At 41.1% G+C, this 20,796-nt stretch overlaps 2 protein-coding genes across 4 annotated transcripts in view; both read left to right on the forward strand.

The window, feature by feature from the left end:
* Positions 1-9,833, forward strand: part of LOC109078474 (NACHT, LRR and PYD domains-containing protein 3-like) — a 33,526-nt gene extending 23,693 nt beyond the window's left edge. Inside the window, exons 5-6 of the mRNA XM_042737615.1 lie at positions 9,066-9,244; positions 9,574-9,833. Coding sequence (XP_042593549.1) covers positions 9,066-9,244; positions 9,574-9,575 — 181 coding nt within the window. The 3' untranslated portion in view covers positions 9,576-9,833. The remainder of the gene's footprint in view (positions 1-9,065; positions 9,245-9,573) is intronic.
* Positions 1-20,796, forward strand: part of LOC109069392 (NACHT, LRR and PYD domains-containing protein 12-like) — a 121,517-nt gene that overhangs the window by 26,153 nt on the left and 74,568 nt on the right. The window lies entirely within an intron of this gene.

Raw genomic sequence — 20,796 nt, forward strand, 5'->3', positions numbered from 1 at the left:
TCCGACGAAAAAGGTGGGTGCGGTCTGAAAATAGTTCAGATGAGCATGAAGCATCTTCACTGAGAGCAGTTCACAATGCTCGCACTCGCCCGTCTCTAAAGCCAGAACCGCGTGCTCTTCCCCCAAACAAACAAAACAGTAATTATGTGTATCCAGCTCATACATAGGACGAGAGCACGGAGGAACACAACACTTACTGTTTCGTTGGCTCATCCTACGAAGATCTGTAGCAGACAAAAAGAATCTTCCTGACGCACACATGCACAGAATGATCTGAAGACAAAAGACCTGTTGATGCACCTGTGGCTTATCTATTTATAGCCCATGTTGCGGGCACGCTCCGATGACGTCATCAACCGAGGCTATATTACCGCCGGGTCAATTCTGTCGACGTGTTACACACATTATTCACAGCTGGTCACGAACAAGACGTTTCCCAATGCGCTGAGCAGCGCAGCATCGACTGAAGCTTTCGAAAGGGAACAACAGCGCAGCATCGACTGAAGCTTTCGAAAGGGAACAGTCGTTGTATGGTATTTGTTTTGTAGTTTGTTATGCGATTGTGAGATTGTGTGGTTTTGGTTTTGTTTAAAACAGTGTGCTCAGTAATTAGAAAGGCAGGGCGGCATTTCTGTTATTTGGTATGTGACATCCTTTACGGGAAACGCCGACGAAAGGCTGCTTACAGCACTTGGTCACGTGTCGCACCAGAACCGTTTTCGGAACCGAAATTTAGAAATTTCTCACAGTTATGAATAAGAACCGGTTTTCAGTTCTCAACCCTACCATAGACATTTATCTACAAATCAAGTCTAATAATGGGAACACTGAATGATCTTTGAGAGAGTTTTACCGAGCTGACTGTAGTAACGAATGTGACCAGGGTTTGAATGCTGAATGATGACTGACAGCTGCAGCGAAGAAAAAAGTTTGTGAAATTTAAGGACTTATATTCAGCTGTACCTCACATTAGGCTATCGTATGGCTTAAGAACATGGGCGGGACTAGGGAGGGGCTAGCAGGTGCTTTTGCACAGAGGTAAATCAGTAGCTAAACTCGAGAGGTTGTTTGATCTGAATGTGAGAACTTGTCATATTAATATTTGTATTTGTAAGTTGAAATTTACACTCACAGCTCTGATGTGAAAGCTGAATCTTTCAATTTGCGCACACAGACAATAATCAAAACACCCGTGTTTTGAATTGAAAGTTGTACATTAATAGTTAAGAAAATGACATACACAAATGTTTACGACATATTTACTTTTGCTCTTTACTTTCGCTGCACAATGTCAAGTCGGCACTTACAACCTCTCAGATCTGGCAGTACAAGTTTTACAAGATCCTAGTGCTTTTACTTTTGCTACTCCTTTTGCGGTATTCCTGTTGCAAAACTCACTTGTATATGCAGATGTGAGAGAGCAGAGCCGGGGGCAGGGCAGTGGTGCGAATGAAGACATTTTATTGGTCAATGCCTGACCAATGAACAATGGCCAGCCATTGCAACTTTCCAAGAAAGAAAGATGTTTATTATATATCAGTTATTTGTAAAACACTGCAAACATTTTTCACTGAATATCCTTAGCTAAGACACTAGCTTCATCTTGTCATTCAGGTATTATATGGTAGACAAATAATGCAACATCTTTCATATGTATATCCCACTGCATATCGCTGTACCAGAGTTGCGACATAACTCTGTTGTTTTTATTATTTTTATGTTTGTAAAAATAATTTTAAAACTTCTTCATTGGGTTAAATTCCTAATTTGCTTGTTAGTAATGAACCTTTTTAAATGCAACATTTAAAAAAAATAAAAATCAAACTTTTAAAAATTGAGTGTTTAATGTCTAAATGTACATTAAAAAGCAAAACCTAAAAAATTAGCAGTTATGACAGCAATACTGTTTTGAGGAACTAGAGTAGAGCTAAATAAATGTATTTATTAAACATCCATAAGGCCATCTAGTGGTTAAACAATTGCATTACATATGAATATTATCTTTCTGGCTACCAAATGCCTCTAATTTGCCTCTTTGCACTGGAATTTAAAAACATTTTCTCTATTTTAACCCTAAATACTACACTAATTGTATACAGTGGGTACGGAAAGTATTCAGACCCCCTTAAATTTTTCTTTGTTATATTGCAGTCATTTGCTAAAATCATTTAAGTTCTTTTTTTTTTCCTCATTAATGTACACACACAGCACCCCATATTGACAGAAAACACATTGTTGACATTTTTGGACATTTATCAAAAAAGAAAAACTGAAATATGTCCCATGGTCCTAAGTATTCAGACCCTTTGCTCAGTTTTTAGTAGAAGCACCCTTTTGATCTAATACAGCCATGAGTCTTTTTGGGAAAGATGCAACAAGTTTTTAACACACCTGGATTTGGGGATCCTCTGCTATTCCTCCTTGCAGATCCTCTCCAGTTCTGTCAGGTTGGATGTAAACGTTGGTGGACAGCCATTTTCAGGTCTCTCCAGAGATGCTCAATTGGGTTGTAAGTCAGGGCTCTGGCTGGGGCCATTCAAGAACAGTCATGGAGTTGTTGTGAAGCCACTCCTTCATTATTTTAGCTGTGTGCTTAGGGTCATTGTCTTGTTGGAAGGTGAACCTTCGGCCCAGTCTGAGGTCCCTGAGCACTCGGAGAAGGTTTTTTGTCCAGGATATCCCCTGTACTTGGCCGCATTTCATCCCTTTTCCTCGATTGCAACCAGTCGTCCTGTCCCTGGCCGCTGAAAAACACACCTCCACAGCATGATGCTGACACCACCATGCTTCACTGTTAGGACTGTATTGGACAGGTGATGAGCAGTGCCTGGTTTACTCCACACATACCGCTTAGAATTAAGGCCAAAAAAGTTCTATCTTGGTCTCATCAGACCAGAGAATCTTTTTTCCCTCACCATCTTGAAAATCCATCAGGTGTTGCTTTCATGTGTCTTGCACTGAGGAGAGGCTTCCGTCGGGCCACTCTGCCATAAAGCCCCCACGGCTGGAGGGGTGCAATGATGGTTGACTTTAGGGGTGCACCGATCAAGATCGGCCGATCGTTAAAGCGCATCTCGTCAGTAAAGCCGGTTCTCTAATCAGCGGGTAAATTCCATAAGGTGCGTGATTTCACATAGAGCAGCTGTTACTACACGGAGCCGATTGTTAACTGACAAGCTGCGCAAATTCCACGTTCATGTATCAGCGTTTATTTGCGCAGCTTGTCAGTTTACAACCGCTCCGTGTAGTAACAGCTGCTCTATGTGCAAATCACGCACCTGATGGAATTTACCGCTGATTATAAGAACTGGCTTTACTGAGCGAGATGTGCATTTACGATCGGCCGATTCGTGATCGGTGCACCCCTAGGTGACTTTCTACAAACTTTCTCCCATCTCCCGACTGCAACTCTGAGAGCTCAGCCACAGTGATCTTTGGGTTCTTCTTTACCCTCTCTCACCAGGCTCTTCTCCCCCAATAGCTCAGTTTGGCCCGGACGGCCAGCTCGAGGAGGGTTCTGGTCATACGGTCCAAACGTCCTTCCAGTTTAAGGATTATGGAGCCACTTGGAGCAGAAATTTTTTTGTAAACTTGGCCAGATCTGTGCCTTGGCCACAATCTGTCTCTGAGCTCTTGCAGCATTGCACTTTGACCTGCATGATTTCTCATGTTGCTCCTGACATGCACTGTGAGCTGTAAGGTCTGTATTTAGACAGGGTGGTGGGCTTTCCTAAGCAAGACCAATCAGTATACAAGTCCAACACTGCTGAAAGTGTAGAACCATCTCAAGATGATCAGAAAAATGGATCCAGCACCTGATCGAGTTACTAATTATGAGTGTCACAGTAACAAAGGTGCATGATATCTGGAGAGACCATGTGATATTCCCAGTTTTCTTTTTTAACTAAATCTGCAAAAATGTCACATTCCTGTGTTTTTCTGGCAATCTGGTGTGTACATTAATGAGGGGAAAAATGAAGCTGAAATGGATTTAGCAATGGCTGCAAATATACCAAGAGTAGGAAAAATGTTAAGGGGTCCAAAAAAATAAATACTTTCCAGACCCACTGTAAATAATAACGCTATTAGAGAAATTTTCTATTTTAATAAAACGGATCATTAATGGATCATAATTATTGCGCATATTAGTTAGTACAACACAATATCTCTCCAATTAACTAAACAAACTGAGCTAAAATGTATATACAGTTATTTTATTGGTTAAAAGTTACACTTTAAGGTAGTTTGATCACAATTTCACTGCCATGGAGTATGGAGAACTAATGCTGTTTCATTCCCCATGAATAAAATGCTATTGTCAAAACATAGTCATGTAGTTATCCATAGCACCAACAGTGCACCTCCTGTGTTAATAATTACTAGTAGAATCGCTTGCAAAATATATTGAAACTGCTGTCTGTCCCGATTAACCCCCATTCAAACATATTGACAGCGGCGAGGTGTTTATTACTATTGTATAGCTCCATGAAAAACATTGCACTGCGTGGCGGTGAGATCCAAGCATGTCACCAACTGGTTCTCAGCTGCTCTGGTTACAGCGATATTACTCTGCCACTGTGCATAAGAATATACATATGAAGATTGTTGCATTATTTGTCTACCAGATAATACCCTAATGACAAAGATGAATGGAGCGTCTTAAAATTCCTGTAAAGGCTAAGGATATTCATGTGGAAAATAGTTTGCAGGTTTTACAAATAACTGATACATATGCATAAAACACAAATTACTTTCTTGGCAATATCGCGATGGCTGGCATTGTTTCATTGGTGGGCAGACATCGACCAATAAAATGTCTTCATTCGCACCACAGCCCCGCCCCTGCTTCTGCTCTCTCGCACATCCTGCATATAGACCCCTTTAAAGTTTGTAAACATTGCAACGTCCTCCGGGTGGGCGGGCTTAGCTGGAGGCAAAAAGAGGCGCGGACGCAATGTCTGACAAGCGTAAACTACACGTTCACAGGAGGGATTTATTAAACATGGATGCAGAAGAAGGTTCGGAACTGCACGAATATGTACAGGGTCACTGACTTCTGCGGGAACCGTATAACAAAAAATAATAATAAAAAAAGTGGGAGTTAGCATACATTATCAATTAATTCAGTTGATCACCTCCGTTCACTGAACCCAAACTGGTTATCTGACCAAAATATAATGACGAGTGGATAACATTACAGTCGCCTAATTTATTTATTTATTTTATTTTTTAGCTAAGCCTGGTGTAGAGGGCGTTTTTTCTTGTATCTTGTTCTCATTGGAAACAGTTTAACCAGGTTTTGGATATTTTCCTAGACAACATACATGAATTACCTTTCGGGGTGGTTTGGGGAATTTTGTCAGGGCTTATTGTCTAATGTAACCTATCGCTGGGCTAACTATGATTAGCAATGTGGATTATTTTAGAGACCATTCACAGGATGGCACACACAATCTATCGCTGTATGTTTGTTTTACCATTTTAAGCTAGCTAGTGCGCTGAAGGTTGGCGACTTTTCCACTATAAAACATAAACTTGCTGATTTGTACTAGATAAAACCACACACCAGTAATATGCATAGAGTATTTACCTAATAGAGTTAAGCATCTGCATTTTATTTTTTTATTTTTACTTAATCAAGTTTGTTTTGGTTTATATTTTCCTCTATTCGCTCTGTTTTATGATTTTTGTGTTTTTTTTTATTCTCTGTTGTTTCATTAGTTCCTTTAGTTTCGCTCGAGCACCCGTATGTCGCAGCAACGGTGATCACCTCATCGAAATTAAACCACCCAATGTTTCTGTTCTGTGAGTGATGAATGTCGGCCCGGGATCCCGGTGAAACTTAAGTGTTTTGAACCAAAGTGTTGTTCCTTCTATTCTGGCAGCCAAAAAATCACATTTAGCAAGACGGCATTTTAAAGTCAAAACCGCATACCTCTTAGCGCCCCTTGCTATGAGTTCATTCTTATGTTTTGCCCTCAGCTGTAGAGCGGCTGACGTCACACAGTGATCGTAGTGACTGATAACGGCCGGAATATAGATACGCACGAGTTAGACGGCGAAGGCTATAGAAGCCCCAAGTAGTCACGTTTTTGCTACGGAAATACGAGATGAAAGGACGTAGCAAAGTAAAAGCCCTTGGATTTGAACTTGGTACTGCCAGAATCTGAGCAGGTTTTGTAAGTGCCGACCTTGATTTTATGGTGTGCAGCGAAAAGTTGACGTAAAGTGCAACAAGTAAATATGTCGTAACATTTATTTAATGTCAGTCTACACGCATTAGCTACTACGCCTGCAACTTCCAATTCAAAACACGGGTGTTTGATTATTGTCTGTGGTGCTCAAAATATAGAAAGATTCAGCTTTTCACTCAGAGCGGTGGATTGGATAACTATTTTACTTACAATACGACGATTTATATGAACAAGTTTCCCATTCATATCAACAGCTCTCGAGTTTTGCTAATGTTTTACCTTTAGTTTCAGCTCCCCCAGAAAGACAAAAGCACCCCCACAATTTTTTTCCAGAATCAATATATACCTGCTGTAGCCTATTGATTTACTAAATAAGCTGCTAATAAAAAATAATACTAAAAAGATAACATTTGACTCCTTCGCATGCATAACTCATGCAATGCAGTAACGATGTGATTGAGCTGCCGCATTTTGTGTAATGTCATCATAGCATTTTATTTTAATAAAATGGAGCTGCTTGCGTGTGCTTCGTATGCCTGCCCTTGACTTAAGATTTTTCTAGGCAACTAGTCGCGACGTTTTAAATTTTTTTAAAAAATAATAAGCCAAACTTAAACCCCTTTAATAGGGGGCGGGCGTATTTACCTATTCCCCTTCAAGCTCGCGCAAAAAAGAAATTCCCTCAAAGCACCACCAAAGGGGTTTAGAAGGGGCCGGTGGAAAAAAGTTTTTTTAAAATTATTTTTTAATAAACTAGTGTTTTCTGAGCAGGGGTTGGGGGCAAGTTGAAGTTGCCGAAGCCCGACGCTAACTCGCTTCTCCACTGGCGGGGCCTTAAATAAAATGAAACCTTTTAAAGGGGACAAAATTAGAAAAATATTAAAAAACCCAATTGGGCGGTTTTTCATATTTTATTTTATTAATTCATATATATATATTTTATAAAATTTTATATAAATAATATATTATATATATATATATAAAATATATATATTATATAAATATATATTTAAAATAATCTGTTTTGTTATTTTCCCTTTTAAATTGCCCAGCCCCCCCGTAAAATGAACTAGCCCCCCCCCTCGCACCATTTTCAAAACTCCTCTCCCGCTGCCCCCCCTTTTGCTTCAGAACATTTGGGGAATATAGGGGCAGGGAAATTTTAATGTGTTTTTAAAATGTTTTGGGCGGCTTAACAGCCCACAGTAAAGAAGGGCATAGGATACCGAAAGGGGTGCCCCCCTCCCTGTAAAAAATTTTAAAAATTTTAAAAGTTTTTTTAACACGGGGGTTTTCTTTAAATTTTTCCTTTTAAAAATTAATTTTTTTATGATCATGTTTTGTGTCTGACGTAAATTAAAATAAGGGATTCCCCAGCAAACCCCCTGATCTAAATCGGAGGATTGAAGGGTGTCATTGTTCTCTACAGGTTGTAAAAAATTGTGGCATCACAGATAAGGTTGTGCGGCTCAAACTTTCCCCTGAGAAAACCCCCCCTCACACCTGAGAGAACGGCATCGGGCGGAAAATAAACTAAGAGTTTCATGAAGCTGCTTTCTAAAAGTAACAGGACCCCTGAAAAAACTGGGAAAACGGGGGAAAAGATCTCCTGTTTCCCCACATGGTTTTGTCCTCTTTAAACTGTTTAAAAAATTTTTCCCTTCCCTTTCCATTCCCTCACATGTTTTGGCTTATGATTTTTGGGGGGGGGGGAACAAAATAATTTTCGAAAAACAGGTAAAATCCGAAATCCAATTCCCCCCTGTGCCTTACGGCGGGATGAATATCTCAGGGGTTTAAAAATTGAACAAAAGAGTCTGAATTTGTTAATTTTAAAACTCAGTTTTACATGATCAATGAGTGAATAAATTAAAATCACTTCACGTTCAGCATTATCTTTGGGAAAAGACCCCCCAAAACCCCTTTAAAAAACCCAAAGCAGATTTTTATTTTATATATTTTTTGCTGCCATAACCCCCAAAAAACCCTCACTGAACACGGGGGCCTGGATCATAAACGCGGACCGTTGTGGGGGCCCTCCGCTTTTTGAAATCATTTTCCCGGGGGGAAAACAGTATTTCTTTTGGTTCCCCCTTGCCTAGGGGCCTTTTTCACCTGGTGTTTACTCCTCTCTCTGAACAAAAAGTAATCATTGTTTTCAGGACCACTAGAAATTTTACGCTTTGGGGTTTAATGGGGTTTTTGAAGCAAAACCTCTGTGATCCTCCCAAAACCAACACACCCCTTGTCCTTTCTTTTTGTCTTATTTCCGAGAAAAGCCTTTTTTAAGATAAGAAAGTTCACCCAAAGTGGAAATAACCCCAAAACAAAAAACTGGGGGTTAAACGGGTTTGAGGAGCCGGGAAAAGAAAATTTCTTTAAACCTATCTAAATGTTTGGTGTAGGAAATAGTTTTTACTTTGCCTTAAACCTTTGGAGAATCTCAAATTAGTTAAACCACTTTTCTATTCGTTTTAATCTCCCAAATGACCCCCAAAAACATGCAAAATTTCCCTGTTTTGTCACAAAGAATAAAATTTAATTAAGGGGGAACACTTTCCCCTGGAAGCGATTTTCCCTCCTGTAGGTTTTTTGGGGAGGCAGGTGACTTTTTTTTCCCCTCCAACGATCTGCCCCTTATATCACTATAAAACCAATTCTCCCATTCACCTGTGTTTTCTGTTCGTCCAAAGACAAAAACATTTTAAAACAGCGCATGGAGCATAAACCCTGCAAAATCTTTTTTCTGTCAGCAGTATTATGGGGCCAAATGCTTGTCATTATATCTCCTCTCCTGCTCTGAGACCAGAGTCAATAACAAACTACACACCACTTCAACTACAATTCACATTGTGTCATTGTTCTCTACAGGTTGAGAGATTGTGACGTCACAGATGAAGGTTGTGCTGCTCTGGCTTCAGCTCTGAGATCAAACCCCTCACATCTGAGAGAACTGAATCTGTCTGTGAATAATCTAAGAGATTCTAGTCGGAAGTTACTCTCTGATCTGAAGGACGATCCACATTATAAACTGGAGACATTATACTATTGTGAGTGTTTGTTTATTTAAAGTTTCTAATTGAGTAACAGACCTCCTGTGTGTGTGATTGGTGAATATAAGATAATAATTAATCTCCGTTAGTCTCTGCACTTTAAACTGTTTATTCTGTGATGTAACTATATATATGAATATATTAATATTTGAATCTCTTACAACACTCTAATGATAGTAGTTGGTCATGTACTGTTTATTATCTATGATCAGTTGATCTTCATATCTCTGGCTGTAATATGAATATATCTGAGCTGTGTCTGTTGATGTGATGTGACAGCAGTAATGTCTCAGACTCTATGTGACTGTCTGTGTGTTTTATTGTAGGACTCTCAGTATTTAGACATCAGTTCAGTTTCGTCAGGATCAGCTGATGGTGAATAGGAGCCGCTGCAGAGACGTCACAGTCACACAATCAACACAGACTGTGGTGGGGGACACAAAAAATTAGGGATGTTCATTCGGTTCATTTTCCTGACCGACTCCTAATGCTCGTTAACTAATCATTGACTGTTAAAGCAGCACTATGTAACTTTTGGCACTCTAGTAGTTAATAAACAGAACTGCATGCATCCCATGGAAGAATATTCTAACCAGACTACTTCTCCAAGTTTATGTCTATGGCGATTCACGCAGGTATGTGTACTCCACATGGGTGATGACCAGTCAGGCTACAATAGTCCAAATATAGCACTTATTATAATGTACCGTAGTGATTCGGGATAAGACAAAAACGCGGTTTTGGAAGATGAATTCATGACATACTCACTCATTATATACAATTTGCAATTTTTGTACACAGATAAAGTTACATAAAGCCCCTTTCACACTGCACGTTGGACCCAGAAAATTGCCAGAACATGCCGGGTTGCCTTCTGTGTTAACGCAAACACATCCGGGATCGGGGGCCTAGTAACATTGCCGGGTTCAGTCCCGGAACGAGTGCTGTGTGAACAAAAGCCAGAACTAATGCCGTAAAGGGTGTGTCGTAGTGTGACGCACGATATCGTGCAACTTTTTTACCAGGTTTTTGAAGGCAGATCAACATTCGGATGAAAAAAATATGTGCAAACTGTAATGAAGCAGAGATCAGATAGTTCCTCACTTTCCGCGCTGACGCTGAGAATGTTTGCCAGCTTCAGTGAAAGTTAACGTGCCTAGCGTTTTCGACTCGTACATTACACGTAACATCCTGATGTCACGTGTCTTCACGGGACCTTTACAGGTTGTGTGTAAACGCACGCACTATTCCAGGTAATCAATGGCAGTGTAAAAGGGGCAAATATAGCGACCCGTGTATTTTCCTAATCGCAGTGTGAAAGGGCTCTAGTGTGCTTTGACAAAATTAGAATGTTAAATTAGATGTAAATTAAATTAGAATGGATACGTTTTTGTGACCCATTAAAATGAACCCTTTACACTTTCTATTAATGTCTTATTCTTATCTGCATGACCAAAATACAGAGTATTTTAAGTGTTTTCCACTGTTATAAGGAAAAAATCCAAGTGATTGAGCCGGAGCCTCTTGTGGGAAGTATTTGTATTTGTGCAGAATGAGATGTATATGTGGGTTTACATTTCTCTTTAATATATATATTTTTTTTCTAGATGTTTATAGAAGGTGCCCAAAGTGCAAGTTCAGAGTGAGCTTTCTATTCAGCATTTAAATATTTTTAACATAACTGATAAACACTTTTATCTCAATTACACAGATTTGTAACAGATTTGATTAAAAATATAGGTCATTCACCAGTAGCAACGGGTTTCAATTGTGCTCCCTGGTTTTCTACTGTCACCATTCTCAGGTATACTACGTATACAGGGTTGTTTGACACTTGTTCCTTCATGACATATACAGTTTTTTTCCCAATAAGACCGTAACTTTCCTGGGCCGCCTCGCTCACCAAGGTTCCTGACCAGTATTCGAGTCTCCGTGCCTTCAACCAACCCTTTTTTTATTGTTTTTTTTTTTTTTTTATTGTTTTTTATTTTTTTTTTTTTTTTTTTTTTTTTTTTTTTTTTTTTTTTTTTTTTTTTTTCAGCACTTCCCTCTACGCACTTGACTAGCCGACTGTGGCTCTTCCACGATCCTTGTATGTGTTAAGAACATTCCCTCTGAGGTCTAGGGGGTTTTGTGGGCCTGGAGAAATTTTTGACATTCCCTGACTTTTTTGTGCTTTTTAGTGCTTTATAGTTAAATACAATGGGCTGAAGTCTATAACATGGTAATCAGTACAACTGGGCTACAATAATACGTCAATAAGCATTTCTGTGTACATGATTGTGTTTTTTTTGAGAAACAACGTTTGAGTGCGGTTAGTAAAAAACTCAATTTTGAAGTCCACTGAATAAGGTCATAAAACACATACAGAGCATTTGTTCCATACTGTCAAACCTGGAGCTTTTTAGTCTAATTTTTTGCTTCAACATGAGTGAAAATCATCTTGTTTACTCACTCACCAGAAAACAATAATTGATTTAAATTTTTGAAGACACTTTTGGTTTCAACCGGCATATTCGAAGGCTTCAACTATCATGATATTGGGTGATTCACACCTGAGATACAAGACCCACATAATGATCTGCATAATGATCCTTTCATGCAGGTAGGACCGATAGGGAATAGTTACAAGAAGAATGTGAGGACAAAATAAATGTAATATAGTTTTTGTTTGTCAGTTTATTTATAATATATTTCAATTCCCACAACTAACTTGATATTTTCCTTTGCGGTGCAGTTAAATAGTTTAATTAGGAACAATCAAAGCTGACTTTTCAAAAGCTGAATTTTAGCATCATTACTCCATCACACAATCTTCAAGAATCATTCTAATATTCTGATTTGTTACTCAAAAAAACATTTATTATATTATTATTATTAATTTTGACAAAATATTATTTTTATTATTAACTGAAAGAACAAAGATATCATTTCTAACATGATTATTGTATTTATCTCACTTGTTTGCTAATAAAATTTATCTATATATATATATTATATATATATATATATACTGACTTCCCAGCTTTTTTGAAAGGTATAGTTTATAATTGTTACCCTTGGAGTAAGACCAGTAGTAATGATGCTGAAAATTTAGCTTTTGATCAAGGAATCTATTACTTTTTAAAATCTAATTCCAATAGAAAGCATTGTATTTTAAATAGCAAAAATGTTTCACAATATTACTGCTTTAGCAAATGCAACTTGTCTATATTTTGGGATCAAATAATGCAGGCCTCATGTGCAATTGAACTATATAAAATGACACGTCACATACCTGCCCATTTCCAAAATGTATATTGTTTATGTGCTCTGAGGACATACTGTTTTGAAAGACTACTTGAAGAGATGGGGAGTGGTGCCTCGCTTGGTCCTTAGCGTGTGTTCCATGTTTCTGAGGGGGGCTGCTTATTTGCATTGGCTCGCTTTGCAACAAGTTATTATTTTATCTGAAATAAAAAAGTAGCTGCTGTTTTACGACAAATACACTGAATCTGATATTAACATTATTGTGATGGTCAATGATACTATTAGTAATTTACAGGGAAAAAAAGAACACAATTACCACATAGAACTTTCCCGGTTACTTAACTGTAACCTTGTTCCCTGAGAAAGCGGAACGAGATGCTGCGCTGCTCAGCGCATTGGGAAACGTCTTTTTCGTGACCAGCTGTGAATAATGTGTGTAACACGTCGATAGAATTGACCCGGCAGTAATATAGCCTCGGTTGATGACATCATCGGAGCGCGCCCGCAACACGGGCTATAAATAGATAAGCCACAGGTGCATCAACAGGACATTTTGTCTGAAGAGCAGTCCTGGGGCTATTTCAGTACGGCAACGCAGCTCAGCATCCGTTCCGCTTTCTCAGGGAACAAGGTTACAGTTAAGTAACCGGGAACGTTCCCTTTCAAGCTTTAGGTCGATGCTGCGCTGCTCAGCGCATTGGGAAAGAGAATCCCACGCCGCCGTGCTTGAAAATGTCTGGAACCCCTAAGGTTGTGCAGGTGTGCTACCAAAACCACAAGAAGGCCTCAGACATTAGCTTGTGATGGTTGACTAAAGGACATGAGAGCCCGGAGTAGCATGGACATCCAAACTATAAAATCTTAAGAATGTGTGCGGAGGGACCACCTGCCGCTCACAAACCTGTAGTAAGGGGCACCCCTTGCTAAAGCACTAGAGGAGGCGACCCCCTTGTGGAGTGAGCTCTAAGACCTATAGGCGAAGTTTTGACCGCGCGCCTCATAACCCAAAGCATAGCATCCTGACCCGTGAGACATGGTCTGCTGGGGGCAGCTGCTCCTTGGTACCACCACCATAACAGACGAACAGTTGCTCCGCTTGCCCCACGGCTAGTGCGGTGGACGTAAGCCTAAAGACCCACGGACTGGACACAATTTTTAAGATTTCTCCTGCTCCGGCGTTGTGAACGGCGAAGGGCAGAAGGCCTCTAGAATGACCGGATGTCCCAGCCGAAAACGGAACCTTAGGCGGGTATCAGGATGAGGATGCAAATCACTTTCCGCTCCCTGGGGCAAAGTCCAAAGCATGATGGTGAGATAGACAGATCCGCATACCCCCAAATTCTCTTCAAATAAATTATTGCCATGAGAAAAAAAAATTTTTTTTAGAGCCAGAAGTCTATCAGATGCTGTTCCCAAAAGGTTCGAATGGGGTTTCAACCAGCCCCTCGAGAACTATAGCTAGTCCCAAGAAGGCATCTTGGTTTTTACTGTAGGCCTCAGTGTCTGGCCCCAAAAAGGGAAGCGAGAGAGCAGAGGGTGTCTCCCGAGTGGCTTCCGTAATCAAGGCGTGGCAAGCCGAAAGAGCGGCCACAAAAACCCTTTAAAGAGTAGCAGGCATGTGCTGTTGACAATTTCTTGCATGAGTCCAGAACTGAAGAAATATGGGTTGACGGATCTACATTGTGTACCACACACCACCTGTCAAGACACCTCATTTTACTGGCATAACTCTTTGGTAGAGGAGCCCTAGCACTAAAAAGGGTATCAATAACATCCGGCGAAAGCCCTGTGTTCCTCATTTTGGTACCCTTCAGGGGCCAAACTGAAGATTCCACAGGTGGGGCCCGGGGGAAATGGAATATCGTGCCCCTGCCTAGACAGAAGGTCCCTCCTCCCCGGGAATCGCCCAGTATGAGCTGTCGAGGAGAGATATCTCAGAGAACCATACTCTGTTCGGCCAACGTGGCGCTATCAGCAAGAGGCAAGACCCTTTGGGCGAACTTGGCTAAGACTCCCGGGAGGAGAGAAACTGAAGGAAACGCATACAGGCGCCTTAGGTCCATGTGTGCGCCACGCATCCAGACCAGGGGGGCCTGGGTGACTCAGAGAGAAGTAGAGGGGACATTGCACTGTCTGGAGGGAGGCGAAGAGGTCCACCTCTGCTTTGAAAAATTTTCTCCAAATCTGTTTCACTACCTGTGGGGTGGAGTTTCCATTCCCCCGTCGGTAGTTTTTGCACATTCAAACGCCTGAATGTAAACTGCCCTGAGGACAGGAGTTGTCCTGGGCCCAAAGAAAAATCTGCCTCGCTATCTTGTTCGATTGTGTGAGCGCAGACCCCCCTGTTGATTATATATTGTATTGTCCACCCGTACTAGGACATGACAAACCTCCCAATGATGGAGGAAATTTCAGAGCCAAAATACCGCCATCAGCTCGAGGGAATGAGTGCCAATGGAGCTGATGACCCCCCATTCCCCTTGAGGGGGGTGGCCATCCAGATGCTCCCCAGCCCAACAGGGAGGCATCTGTCATTAGCAGTCTGCAACGACATGGTGCCCCTAGAGTGGGACCCAAAGCAAGGAACCGGGGTCTGAGCCACAGAGATAGTGTACGAATCCCGCAGCGTGTCACTTTTAATTTTCCTTTTAGGATGGCTCTTGGATGAAATCCTCGGCTTTTAGCCACAACTGAAAGGTCTCATGTGCAACCGCCCCAAAGGGTCACCGTGGATGCTGAAGCCATGAAACCTAACATCTTTTGATACTGAACAGTGCGATCCTGGCCTAGCTTTCCTTGCATGATCTGCCGAATGGTCTCTATCTGAGCGGGAGACAGGGGTGCCCACATCGTGACGAATCCCAAACGTCCCGCGTTAAGTCGTTCCTGGGCCGGACAGAGAACACTCTTTTTGATGTTGAGTCTCAACCCCAGATAACTAGATGAGCTAACACGATGTCCCTGTGTTGTAGCGCCATCTCTCGCGACTGTGCTAGTATCAGCCAATCGTCGAAAAATTCAAAATGCGAATGCCCTGGAGTCATAATGGAGCCAGCGCTGCTCCATGCATTTCGTTTCGGCGGGGTGATAGGCTAGGCCCAATGGAAAAAGCCGAAACTGGTAGCTTCGCCCCCGAAAGCGAAACCCCAGGAATTTCCTGTGTTGTGGCAAATGTCTATATGAAATAGCGTTCTTCAGATCGATCGTGATGAACCAATCGTGATGCCGAGGTTGCGACATGACCGTCTTGACGGTTAACATCTTGAACTTGAATGCTTTGACTGTACGGTTTGAGCCCCGAAGATCCAAGATTGGACGCACTCCCCACCCCCTTTTTTGGGAAACTAGGAAGTGTCTGCTGTATAGCCCGACTCTATCTTGGAAGAGGAACATGTTCTATGGCCTCTTTGCCCAGAAGAGTTTGTAGCTTTGAGACAGTACCTGCATCAGCTCCGGGGACCATGCCCTTGAACGTGGGGATGACGAATAAATTGGAAACCCGTATCCTATCTGTACTGTGCTCAACACCCCGCAGAAATGGGCCCCCCAGAAATTTCCACACTGCCAGTCCCCTCTGAGAGTGGTACCAATTTTAACACTTCCTTTTTAAAGGGGGTATTAGAGTTCCGTGTCCTGAATGATGGCAGGAAACACCTGGAAAACCCCTAATATTTTGCTGGAAACCACCGCCCCGAAGCACAAGAAGCGGCGGGATGGGGGGTTTTGTGAGGGTAATGGGGCGGGCGGAAAAGCTCTCGAGTGTGCACCACCCCGTGAGGGACTACCCCCACCAGCACGGGCACCAGAGCATCAGGACTCCTCTTCTTTTTAATGATAGTCCTGAGGTCTGGCTTGGGAGGTTGCTGAGCACGGCGAACTGTCCCCATCTCTACGAGGGGAGAATGGTCCGCCACAAAATCTGCTTTTAACTCCCTTCAAATTAAGCCACAGATGCCTCTCCGTGTGACTAAGCTGACATAGACTGGCCAATGGCACGAGCCGTTCTCTGGTCGCCCGGAGAGACAAATCTGTGGCCGACGAAGCTCAGGAACGCTTCCTCGTCGATTGTACTGCACACTCAAGTCCTTTTAACGGTCAGCCTGGTATGCCTGTAACACTGCCATAGTGTGCAGCGCAGCAACCCAGCCTGACCTACAGCTTGGTAAGCTTTACCCACTAGCGATGATGTTATTTTACAAGGTTTAGTGGGAGAGTAGGTTTCTTAACCGAGGATGCAGTTCGGCGAAATGCTCGCAAGTACTCTTCAACCTTGAGGCATCTCGAATCCCCGCGACTTTGCATCCACGATGTTAAAAAAAGTAAACGTCGGGGGCACAAGATGCGGGAAGTATACGGCGACAAAATTTATCCTCCGCTTACTACGTTTGGGGGTCTCTTGTTTTGCGTGGCTAGTCAAGCTGCACCCTGTCCACGCGCGAGTAACAACCTTGAGCAATTCCTCGACCGATTTCCTCTCGCGAGGGGAGCGCTCAGAGGTGGGCTGCTAATGGCCCGAAGCCCCAAGAGATATATTACCCTCCTCTTTAAACCGAAGAAGAAACCGGAGCGTGCTTCGAGATCATGAGAAGGATGCGTGGATCTGGTGACACCGTAAGCGAAAGGACGAGCCCGTCGCTCGCTCGTCCACGCAATCCGCGAGAGCCTTCGACGAAAAGGTGGGTGCGGTCTGAAAATAATTCAGCGAGCACGAACATCTTCACTGAGAGCAGTTCACAATGCTCGCACTCGCCCGTCTCTAAAGCCAAAAACCGCTTGCTTTTCCCCCAAACAAAAAAAACAGAAATAAAGTGTTTCGCTCATACATTTTTTAGAAAGACGAAAATAATCTTCCGATGCACACATGCACAGAATGATCTGAAGACAAAGACCGTTGATGCACCTGTGGCTTATCTATTTATAGCCCTGTTGCGGGCGTGCTTCGATGACACATCAACCGAGGCTATATTACCGCCGGGTCAATTCTATCGACGTGTTACAATTATTCACAGCTGGTCACGAACAAGACATTTCCCAATGCGCTGAGCAGCCGCATCAAAGAAGCTTTCGAAAGGGAACAATAGAAGCAATCAGATCACAAAAGAAACAACAACGGAAAATAAAAGTGCTATGAAAGTCTCAGTTAGTCTAGTACAGAACACGTAGCCAGGGTTTTATAAGAAATATAAAAAAAGAAAAGGTAAGGTACTAGTATTATTTATTTAAGTGCAGGTGAAAAGATAGTCTTAGTTTTCTGAAAATGAGTAAAGACTCAGCTGTTAGAATTGAGATCGGGAGCCCATTCCACCAGCTGGGCAGTCCAGGAAAAGGTCCGTGAGAGTGATTTTGAACCTCTTTGGGATGGCACCACAAGGTGTCGTTCACTTGCAGAGCACAACCTTCTGGAGGCGCTAAGATTGAACTAATGAGCTTAGGTATTTTTGGTGCCTTGGCCAGTGGTCGTCTTGTAGGCAAGCATCAGTACCTTGAATTTGATGCGAGCGGCTACTGGTAGCCAGTGAAACCTGATGAGGAGAGGAGTACGTGAGCTGTTTTTGGCTCATTGAAGACAACATTTTTTAACCCCCAAAGCTATACAGTACTACCCCAAACCCCAACCCCCTCCAGCTGGACTGTCGCTTTGGTTGCTTAGTGAAAAATTGGACACGCTCTATCTAAAATAGAATTAATAAAAAATGGTGTAACATAAACCAGCGAACTGCAGAATACATTTGTATTAATCATTTAATATATTATTTTATTATATATAAATAAATTAAAAAAAAACACCACAAACCGGGATTTGAACCTGTGTTGCTAAAATCACTAACTTGATAAACCAAACTTCCCTTCTCCAGACGCTCATCATTCATCTCACTTCACAATAATAAAAATAACTGTGTCATCAAGCAAATAATTATTGTGCTTATTGTAGTGTTTAAATGCTTTATATATATATATATATATATATATATATATTTCAGGCCCGAATTGGCAGAACCAGGAGCTTTCCCCAGTGGGCGGTCTGTTTTTTTGGCCGCGAGTGCTGTGGGTTTCAGCTCCTGGGCTGAAATATGCTGCCTTCACTCACAGCAGCCCTACTCTTTTATTATTATTTTCTTGCAGCCCATATTATTATTTTAACCAGACCATAATATAACAAATTCTCAAGTGATAATTAAACATTCTATTTTTCAAAAATCATTTTTTATTTGTGAACGTAGGCGTTTCCTCTGCCAGTTGCTCCCGCTTCACAGCGAGCGGACTTGGCTAACTGCACCAGGTTCACCTTCCACAAGTTTATATTTTACAAAATCAGTTTGGGCGAAACCAACTTATATATCATGAGCCCAGCATTTAGCAAGGCAGGAAATCATTCAGTCTACCTAAAGGAAGACGTATTTAATTGTAATTTAATTCTGTTAAAAAGAGAGAAAAAATACATTGAAAAACAAACAAACAAACAAAAAAACCAATGTTGGCTTTCTAAACTTGGACCTCATTATATTGAAGTATCAATCAAACACCAAAAACAACCTACACTCTCTTTAAGGCTATGCATTTTTATTCATTCACAAAGGCAATATGCTTGAAATAATGTTTTAGTTCAAAGCTTTAAGTGCCATTGGTTTAAAAAAATGCTTTTTGTCTGACGTTTCATAGACCTTCAGGTTTTTTTAAATTTTTTATACTAGATTTAACTTGAATCTCAATACTATCAAAAGGGGCTTATAAGTTGAAACGGGAGAAAATGTCACAGTGCATGGTAAATAGCCTAAATGAACGTATCTTGTTTGTAACCGAAGACCTTGATTGCATGTTACCATGAAACTAACAATAATAATTTGATTGTTTTTAAAATGAACAATTCCTGTATAAAATGGGACAGCAACTTGATTGCACAAACATTTTTAAATTGTCCACAGATGAGCACGGGAGGGAGGTTCTGCGCCAGAGCGTCCCAAAATGAATGGCCCTATGCACAATTTTTAGGGGGCAGGAGGCTTTTTTGTTTCTTAAAGTAATTTTCAGATGCAATGGAAAAAAAACCGGGATAAACACGAAACTTGTAAATAGTTAACAACATAGCCTAGATTAACCCACAGTAACAAAATGTAACTATGAATTTGTTAACCCATAGTAACAAATTTTAACCGATTAATCGCCTATTTTCGTTTGCTGCATGTTTTTTAAAAACACGCTTAAAATAAATTATGTTTTTAAGAGGAAGAAAAATGTCATGTATAAGTCGCATTTTATTAAATTCAGAAATAATAACGGCAGGCCTAATATATTAATGTACCAACAGGATATTTTAAGTTCCTCTTCCTTTAAAAACAAATCCTTTAAATTTAACTATCAGAAACAGAACAAGAATTAAAAAAAATATATAATTCTAATGGATAAATATAATTGCAGATATAATAAAATAGGCTTAGCTATAAAAAAAAATACTACTACTACAAAAATAATAATAATAATAATTTAAAGGAACTAAGGTAAGGTTGGGCTTACCTCTCTCATTCGGGACAAATCCCAAAAATTTCCATATTCGTGATGTTTCCCATTTTGAAGCTAAACTGTTATTTATTATAAAATAGGGGTTTTTTAGTTCATGCGTGTTTCAGTATCGGCGGAAAAATCCAAAGTGGACCGCTACTCATGCCTTAAGGCCGGTGATGGCTGCTTTTTCCAATGAATATGTGCCATGAGGAACCTGTCAGGACCAGGGCTCAAACCTGGGTCTCTGATGCCAAAAGTCTGAATTTCTACCGCTGAGCCACAGGAGGTATTGAACCCAATAGTCAGACGCCTTGTTAACTTAACTCGAAGAGTTTTAAACAAAAACAGCAAAAGGGGACAAAATATCCTTTGTATAGAGTTAGGTTACAAAACAGAAAAATCCTCAGACAGAAAGGGTCAAAAATAGTAAAAGTCTCCAAACAAAAACTCAGAGAAAAACAGCAAAACTATTCACAGGAAACAATTCAAAATACTTTAAAGAATAGATCTTGGAACTAGAGCAGACTTACAGCAGCAACTTGGCTTAGGAACAATAAACCCAAGCAAAGATGCAAAGGAAGTGATCAGCTTAAATAGACAGCCCAGAATGAGAAACATGTGAAATAACACTGATTACGAAAGGCACAAGTTGCGTGAGTGCATACTGGGACCCTAGTGGCCAAATAACCCCATTGCAAAACAAAGGCTCTGACAGGACCCCTCCCTCTAGGAACGGCTCCTGACGTTCCCTCCCGGACAACTGGGCTTCGGCGTAAATTCTTGCACTATTTTTGGGGGCT

Source organism: Cyprinus carpio, chromosome B13, assembly GCF_018340385.1.
Source record: "Cyprinus carpio isolate SPL01 chromosome B13, ASM1834038v1, whole genome shotgun sequence".
Classification (NCBI taxonomy): domain Eukaryota; kingdom Metazoa; phylum Chordata; class Actinopteri; order Cypriniformes; family Cyprinidae; genus Cyprinus; species Cyprinus carpio.